General features: G+C 36.1%; 1 protein-coding gene and 1 long non-coding RNA gene across 3 annotated transcripts; both read right to left on the bottom strand.

Moving 5' to 3' along the window:
- Positions 1 to 922: 922 nt before the first annotated feature.
- On the bottom strand, positions 923 to 4,578 carry LOC130727368 (uncharacterized). Its single transcript, XR_009015259.1, has 4 exons — positions 4,409 to 4,578; positions 2,318 to 4,318; positions 2,172 to 2,204; positions 923 to 1,867 (listed from the first exon to the last, which is right to left on the bottom strand). It is a non-coding gene; the product is annotated as an uncharacterized LOC130727368 (long non-coding RNA).
- A 1,112-nt stretch (positions 4,579 to 5,690) lies between these two features.
- Positions 5,691 to 8,108, bottom strand: LOC130732170 (uncharacterized). Of its 2 annotated transcripts, none has more exons than XM_057584278.1 (5): positions 7,781 to 8,108; positions 7,542 to 7,641; positions 7,006 to 7,105; positions 6,315 to 6,412; positions 5,691 to 6,130 (listed from the first exon to the last, which is right to left on the bottom strand). In XM_057584278.1, exons 1-5 carry the CDS (start codon positions 7,896 to 7,898, stop codon positions 5,803 to 5,805), a joined length of 744 nt encoding a protein of 247 aa, XP_057440261.1. In that variant the 5' UTR covers positions 7,899 to 8,108; the 3' UTR covers positions 5,691 to 5,802. The 2 variants fall into 2 exon arrangements, with proteins under 2 accessions (XP_057440261.1, XP_057440260.1); XM_057584277.1 differs by having other exon boundaries at positions 5,691 to 6,136.
- Positions 8,109 to 9,287: the final 1,179 nt, after the last annotated feature.

Genomic DNA, 9,287 nt, shown 5'->3' on the forward strand with positions numbered 1-9,287 from the left:
GTCTTAGAAGCCATCAATCGATCGACCTCAAGTATGTTTTATTTCTGTGTGGTTGTTGTTGGTGAGTTGTTGTTTCAGCCTTGTTTTGTTTTCGGGCATATTGTTGCTGGTTTTTCGCCCTTGTTTGCTGGCTCAGCTACCCTACGACACTCCAGAAGAATTGGTTTTTGTCTTGCATCAATTTCAGCCAGATCAAGTATGAGAAGTTGTCTTTTGCCTGCCCATGGATTTACTAGAAGTTTGAAAGGTTATTCAATTCAGAGATTCGCCAAGACCGTCATTATTAAGGGATATCTATTAAGATAATTTTCTTCTTGGGTTAAATTTGTTACAAGCTTAAAGCTAAGTAAGCTTTAGCTTGAGGGGGAGTGTTGAATATATGTTAAGATTTGATTTATTATTAGTCTTATCTCATTGAGATATAGTTTTGTTTTGTTTATCTATTTTAGATTAGTTTCTATTTAAATAGAGATAATATCTATTTAATTAGAGATAGATTTAGATAGATTTAGTTTTTTTTTATCTGTTTGTTAGTCTATATATATTGTAGTTTTCAGTCATGTATTATCAATGAAATATACATAATAATATTTTTCATCAAATTCAAGTGACACCTCACCCAGGCTTATGGAAAAAGAAATAACATAACATATTCTTTCCTTAATAAAGAATTCTCCTGGTGAAACCTTAGTAAGCTTTTCTATCAAATCTTTTAGCATAAAACAATGATATCCCTTAACAGCAATAAGAAGTAACCAACCTCATTAGCATTCATGTTACTCTGCGTGCCACTGCCAGTTTGCCACACAAGAAGCGGAAAATGATCATTGAGCTTTCTCTCTGCAACTACTTGAGCTGCTTGCATTACCTCTTTCGCAATGGTTGGATCAAGATCATACTCCATGTTCACCTGCAATTGAACAATGGTTATATTTTGATTCAATTCGTGAACAAATTCGACTTGTTCAAAATTATTATTATGAAAAAATCGTTAAGATAAAGAAACAAAATCTGACAAGCACTAGCATAGGATGAAATTTATAGTTGTTGTTTTTGTTGTTGAGAAGGAAGAAAACGAAAGAGCATATAAGTGTGAATCCATGTGTCTCAATCACACAATAAAGAATAATGTACACAGTAGGAGTCATAAATATAAGGATTTCCCAATTCTAAAAATTTAAAGTGATAAAGAAATTAAGATACACTAAACTAAGGAAATCTGAAAAGAATTGAAGATGAATAACTAAGGCTATGTTTGGATTGACGGAACATAACGGAACGGAGCGGAATGAAATATAATGGAACGGAATGGAGCGGAACGGAATGAAATTAAAACTTCATTTCTTTGTTTGGGTATTTTATGATGGAACGGAAGAAAGTTACCACTACATTGTTTGGGTAATTAACGGAGCGGAATGAATAATGAAATTTTTATCCCTATATTGCCCTTGTTTTATATTGGAAGGGACAATAAACCTTTGCACAAACTAAATTGATTCTAGATTAATAAGCCCGTACTTAACGACATCATCCAGCAAATAGCTTTGAGCATGATTGCCAAGTTTAACAACTTTTGGAGTGGGATCAATTGAATTATCATGTTGCATCGAAAGAAAAAAAAATCAAATCACATTAATACTCAAAGTGTATGATAAAGATGCAAAATTGGATGTTAATTAGGGATTAACATCTCAGTGTAGACATCAATTTAAAATTAAATAATGAACTAGGAATTAGATGTAAAATTAACGCAACCAAAAACGCAGGAACAACCAATGAAGAAAATCGCAAGAAGAAGCAAGGAACAAGGGTGAATGATTCAGAGATGGCGCAGATTTTTTCTCATCTCCCACCAATTTTTTCCAACCTGAACGTGAATGCAGAAAATTACGTCACAACATGGAGGAGTTATGGAGGGAGGTTACAAGGGGTAAAATAGTATTTTTATAACTTAATTAGATTATCAGTTTTCCTTTCCATTCTTTTCCATCCAATTTTGGGGGGAGGAAATCTGAAGGAAACCAGTGGAGCATGATGGAACTTGGACCATTACTTACCACTCCCTTCCATCCTATTTTAAATAAAACAAACAATGGAACTCACCCTCCTTCCACTCAACTCCTTCCCCCTCCCCCAATCCAAACAGACCCTAAGGGGATAAAATGGCATACCTGGCGCTTGAAGGGTAGACAAACCCACCAATGCTTGCTCATCAAAAACAAGAAAAACAGAGAAACAAAAAAGGGGGTTAATTAGCTACTATTATTGTTCAAGAAACATGTAAAAACAAAAAGGAAAAGAGAGATTGAAGATTTACTAGGGTCAGATGTTATAGCAGTAGTTGTTCCTGCAAACTCACATGTCCCTTGTCCTTGGGCTTTCCTCTGGAAAAAGCAAAAAAGGTTACAACTGTCAGCATTATAAAAATGGAAACTTTTTGAAGAACCATAAGACAGGAATCATAATACACATAAAGAAGGGATGAAATGTAGAAAGACTCTTCTAAACATGATTTTTATTCAAACAGATATCTCACTGGCTGAGATTAAACAAACTTATCTTTGAAGATTTTTGTCAGAAAAAAAGGAAGCAGAGATAGAGATCAAGCATTCAAAGATATATGCATCTCATGCTTGTTTAATGATGGGAAATTTGTACGCACATCTGTCCATGCAATGTCCATTACTTTTTGGTATGGTAGTAAGAAACAAATGTCTGATGAAAAGCTCAAATTATATGGGATAAAATATCAAAAGGAATGATGATTAGCCGTCTAATAGCAAGATACAACAATAGAACAATACACCAATGAGTTAAAAAAATAAAATGAAAGAAGATCTTACTATTTTTCAAAAAACATACACAAGGAAAGTAGCACTTACGGTATGTTCAAATTTTGTATTAAAGAACACTTGGTGTTGTAGCTAGTTCGAATTTTAGCAGGCAATGCAACATTTCCCTTCTTTATCAATAGAACACTTGGTGTTGTATATAAGTAGTTCATTATAGCATCATCACAAATACACATAAAGTGCTACCATTAATTTCCGCACAAGTGTGATCAAGATAAACACTAGAACAAGATTAAAAACTGGTGTAAGGGTCAATACATGTGAGAATCTCACATTGAGGTCCTAAAGAGAAAGATGGACCTGCATTTTATTTATTTATTTTTGAACTTCAGATCACAAAACAGGTCATAGTAAGAACCAAACAATTAAGAATATCTGTTTTGTTTTTTTAAGAATAAATTGCTTTCTACACAACTTCATCAGAACTGACACGAAAGACAAAATAACAGATATTCAAGCTTCAGATTCAGCATTTAGCTAGAAGTGACAAAAACTGAACAGACATATCATTGACCGAGTTATGCGGAGTGATGAAACGACAAATAAAGAGTAATTCATCATGAAGTTATGCAAACCGAGCACGCTTTCGCAATTCCAGATTTCTTGCATTCTTTCTGTGAAGCAAATCCCCCACAAGCCTTGTTCTCCTTAGAGGTATCCTCATCTTCCTCAATATCCAGTAATACATGTTGACTGCTGCAACTATCATTAAGTTGCAATACTGACCTTTTCACCTCTAACCAAAGAAAAAACCAGAATCAGTTTCCAAAACTAGAGAAACAGTTTAACAAAAGAGGTCTAGAGATAAGGTGAAAAGAGCTATTCTGTGTCAGTCAATGCGCGAAACCCATTCCTTTTTCGTCTCCATTCCTGGTTTGCAAGGAGGCAACATCCCACTGTGACATATCATCGAACAGGTGGTGTGCCACTCTGATTCTCTGTTGCTTCTTTTCCATCAAACGTGGTCCGTATCATACATCATGAGAAAAATGAAGATATCAGTCTTAAAGCAAAAGCAATCGCGGGACAACGGTAAACAAAACACAGAAATAATCGAAGAAGCTGGAATCTGCTTTGAGCGATTCTGAGTGTGGTTTGGCTTCGAGGTTGCGGTTTGGCATCACAACCGAGACCATGCTTTGCTCTTCCTTCACTGCAATGGCCATGAGGCTCCTTTGGCTTCAACGGTGGTCAACTTAGAAATCGAGAATGCTGTGGTGCTTGAAATCATTGGGTGAATCGGTGACAAGATCGACCGAATTTGTCATTACTTCGTTTCTAACCCATTCAGAACCAGAGGAAATCGAACCTGAGTCTCAAGCTTTTTCTTCATTATCATCAAGATCTGCGTTCTCCTCTGCCTCGCCACCCACTAAGGAAATCGCCGTCCCTGTTCTCTTCATCGCTAAACCTCTTGCCAACTTGTTTCCGTTCTCTCTGGTTTCTTCTCCGCCAGATCTTTCTCACTGAATGATGAATCGAAACAATGTAAAATCAAAATCGAAACAATGACAATCAAAATTGAAGATATAGAAGGTTGAATCATGAATCGAAACCTGAACAAGAGAATGGAATCTTCGTTCTTCAATCAAAATAGGAGAAGAACACACAAATCGCAAGATGAGACTCTTCAATCCTTGGATTCAATCCATCACTCAGTGAAAGTCTTCAATCCATGGCTGGCTGAGTGAGAACGAGATTAGGGTTCTGTAACATGGTAGTCAGTATCGCACGATACGTATCCCGATACGATACGAAAATCAATCAAACGATACGTATCCTATGTACGTATCTTTTTGTGTTCGTATCGTGACCTGTATCGCACATATTGCATGAGTATCGCACGATACGTATCCCGATACGATACAAAAACAGTTTTTCAAATGCCGTTTCATCTGACTCTCCTAGAAATTAGGGAGTGGGAATTTAATTTCATTAAAAATTAGTAAATTTCCCTAAAAAGTGATGTTTTCTTTGATTCTTTCACCCTTTCACGTTCAACTTCAGCAGCACTTTCATGTTTCACGTTCAACTTCAGCATCCCTTTAATGGCTTGGAATTAGGGAGTGAGCATTTAATTTCATCTCTTTGATGTTTAGTACTTTAGCTTGGCTTATGGCTGCACTTTCATGTTTCACGTTCAACTTCAGCATCCCTTTAATGGCTTGGAATTAGGGAGTGGGCATTTAATTTCATCTCTTTGATGTTTAGTACTTTAGTTTGGCTTATGGCTTGGAATTAGGTTGAACTTGAACTTTGTGAGACTATTTTTCTACTTATGACTTGGATCTTTGATTATTTTGAACTATATTTAGATGATATAGTAGTATATTATTTAATTTATGACTTAATTTTTTTTGTGTCCGTATCTTACGATACACGTTACGATACGATACGCGACACGGAATTAGGGTCTAGCGATACACGATACGTATCTCGATTTGACTACCTTGTTCTGTAATTTTCTAGATCGCGAAAAAGAAGATGAGTTTCAGAGCAGAACGTGAATGAAACGTGAAGCAAGTGAGTTTGGAATCTCACGTGACCCCTTTTAATTTTAAAAACTATTAATCAATCTGCGGCGCCTTCCCCAACCGCCCCTGGTTAAACCGCTGCAAAAAAGTTAAAACCGCCATAAATTGAACGCAAGCCGCCACTAATTGTTCCCAACTTGCGGCGCTTGGCTAAACCGCCTTCAAAACTGCCGCATATTACACTTTGCGGCGGTTTTCCTGCAACCGTCGAAAAATGTCCGCCTCTAAATGCTATTTTCCTTGTAGTGAACTAATGTTTTCTAGCGCACACGGTGTAGTTGTATTTTGAACTCTAGTCCATATTTTGTCCAAGAAATATAATACAGTCTCCTCCAATAAAAGAGCCAAAATATACCGTTGAAATATGTCTTAACAGTGTGCATACACTAGGGAATCAAAGCATTAAAATGAAAACTCTATATTGAAAATTCTCTCCATGAGTGTCTTCTAATGTAGCACTGCCTCCTGCAATAGCATAAAATTCTTCTAATTTTCCTAAAACTGCTCACTACACCTTTGGAAATCACTGAGGGCCAGATCCTGGCTTCAATTTTTGCTCTTCTCACAACTGATTGCCGGGTGTGTGAGAATAACCCTTCAAAAAATCGAGTTAACCTGCTCTTTCCAGAGCTATTTTCTTGTGCATTCCAATTTTGAGTATTCCCTGTCTCTATATCATCCAAACAAATTTCGCCATCACCACCATGTTCTTTCCTTGGATGCCTATTGATCTGTGACGATGACCTGCACCTTCCATTTATATCATCTAGTTCAGTGTTATTGAAAACTAAAGTAGATACCAGATAGAGAAGATATTCAACAATCAACATGCAAGGACAAATGACACATCTAGTGCAACATGGCAAATTGAGTAATGCTGGCACTAAAAACATAAATATTTTGCATACTAGCATTGAAAACTTTGTACCTCCTAAGTTGTTTCAATTTGACAACTCGCTTCTTCAACCCCCTTCTTTGAAAACTGCTGGTGTTGGATATGTTGGATACATGGGGTATGAATTGAAGCTGCTCAGACCAAAATAAAATAAATATCATGAGTCAGAAATCGTGACCAATGGACTACTAAGTACAGTAGGTTATAAGAATTAAACTATGACAAGGCAAAGATCCTTAAGTCAATTCTATTTGCAATCATGTCTTGCTTTTTATCATCAAGGTATATGTATGACTTGGGCATGAGTAATAGCTTAAATTCCAATGACAAAATAAAACCTTCAGTTAAAAAAATTAACCAATAAATATAATCATCAGTCACTAGCTACCAATGGAATTCAAACTATAACACATAAAAACCATAATTAACTGGAACTAAATTAAAGCAACCACTTGGTGGAGACTTAATTGTCCATATGTAGTATTATGTTGATTATTGTATTATAGGCACAATACAATCGTATGATTCATAGAATCATAATCAACCACCCTTTTTAATATCACTGAGTAGAAATGAATAACCTATAAATTTCATAATAAGAGGCAAGGATTACAGGATTACAAGTTGAATAGAAGTTGAAGAGTGATGATTTGACAACATATTTTATCAACTCAAGTGCAGTTAACCCAGATTCAATAAATCTGTATAACATAAATTCACGAACCTGATTACCATCCTTGATGCCATAATCTCTGAGATAATCCGTATCAGTAACTAGCTTGTGTCCTTCATAGCTTAAGCAAAATTGCCCCCAAACATGTGGCCTATACAAACAAACAAAGTTAAGAAAATAAAAAATCTCAGGCAATAGATTATGGTACCAGTAACTAGAAACTTTATGCTAATTAAGAAAAAAAAACTGCCAACTTCTGTTCCATGAGGTTGAGAAAAGGGGGAAGAAAACTCAGTTTGTAAATCCAAATTGAATATTCAAATACACATCCAATATTCCAATGACAATTCACAACAAGTTGCTCTGAGATTCCTCTGTACATAATATAGTCCAAACTAATCTATTAAACTTAAACTAACTCTCTTGAGAATGGAAAAAACTTTGGCCAGCCTCGTGTACCGCTTAGTGCGCTCTGACGGTGATGCGAGAGATTAGTCTCACGGCTATAGGCCGATGGCCGTATGGATACTTGGTTAAGACTGAAAAAAGATATTCATAAACAATGAAATATGAGTCCAGACACGCACCATGATATTTTCCCTGGCCCCTTCTGAGGCATGTAACCGAAAGCCGCCTCCACCGCCTTCTTGAGTTCTGCTACATTTGCCGTCTTTGCAACTTCAACATCTTCAAACAAACAAACAAACAAACAAAATCAATCTTGCATTGATCCAGCAATGTTAATGTGCGTTAATTTTCTTGATGAGCATAAAAGAAAAGGGGGGAAAATAACACACAAATAAGAAGAAAATTAAAGAAGAATTACAGAAGGAAGAGGCATCCAATTTGAGGATGGAGAGTTTAAGGGTTTGGGAAGGAAGCCTGTGATAGAGAAAACTGTCATTGACGATCATCATAGGAGAAGAAGGAATCTGATTGATCATTTTGATGATGGTGGATTATTGGGCACGTAAAGCGTAGAAGAGACTCATCAAGACATTGTGAATGTCAAAGAAAGAGATTGCTGGAGCCAAATGAAACATTTTGAAGCGTGAGCAAGGGCTTTGTTTCAGTTTTGTAGAGGTTGATGACGGTTGGGCTTACCGGTCAAATCTTCATAACCGTTACCCGCGCCCAGCAGTCAACTCTCTCAAAACTGGTTTCAAAAAACTGAAATCTAAGTGGTCAACCAAAAATATAAATAGCTAGATAGCTATTCTCGATGCTTGTTTATTTGTGTTTTCACGACAACCATTATTCATTTGCTATTATTTTTTACCACTTTTATTCTATGAGCAAGAGGATGCCTCTATTCAAAAAATTAACCACTAAGGCCCAGTTTGGAAGAGCTTATTTGAGCTTATCTGACAACATAAGCTCTTATGCTAGTGTTTGTGAGAGCTTATGCAAACAGCTTATGACAGGGCCATAAGCTATTTTCAGCTTATTTTCATAAGCTACTCAGGACAGCTTATGAAAAACAGCTTATGCTTATATACAGCTTATTTTTAATTTATTTCAATAAATGTTTAAAAATAGCTTATGAATAAGCGCTTATGTCATAAGCGCTTATGACCATAAGCGCTTAATTAAGCTGTTTTTCCAAACGGGGCCTAAATGTCATTATCACTAGTTACCACTTACCACTAATGAACATCTAACTACACATTTCAAACTACTGTAAACATACATGATAAGGTTGGTCTAGTGGAGTATAACAGAGTCTCGTACCTGACAGATCGCAGGATCGAACCTTCGCTAGTCCTCTTGGGGTGACTTAAATGTAAGTCTTCTGTAAATGCTTTTTGAGTCCCGACAACTTTCGCTCTTCTGGACGACGACTCCTCCAAACAAATGACTTTCCTAGATATCAAAAATGTGTTCTCACTCTAACATGACTTTCATGGAGATCGAACATGTGTTACCACTTTTTTTGTCCTTGCAGGTGTTAACTTGTTTGGGAAACAGTTACAGCCCCTTCCAACAAATGACTTTCTCAGAGTTCAATCTTGTGACCTCACCCGACTTGCCTACCACTAAACCAACACATTGTTGGTTAACATTTGTTAACACTAAACCAACATTGTTGATACTTATTTATCTATTTTTGGCCTAATGGCATTATTCATTTAATACTATTTTTGACAACTTTTTAGTTTATATTAGGATTGTTTATCACTACTATACGGTAAAAAAAAACTTTACTAATTGGATAGTAGGCAAGTTAGATCTTCATAAGTACGAGAATACAAGTTAAAATCCCGAACATTACATTGTTGGGAGGAACATGCAACTGTTTCCCGAACGATTCATCAAATACATTTTTCATGTTT

This window comes from Lotus japonicus, chromosome 1, assembly GCF_012489685.1.
Source record: "Lotus japonicus ecotype B-129 chromosome 1, LjGifu_v1.2".
Taxonomy (NCBI): Eukaryota; Viridiplantae; Streptophyta; class Magnoliopsida; order Fabales; family Fabaceae; genus Lotus; species Lotus japonicus.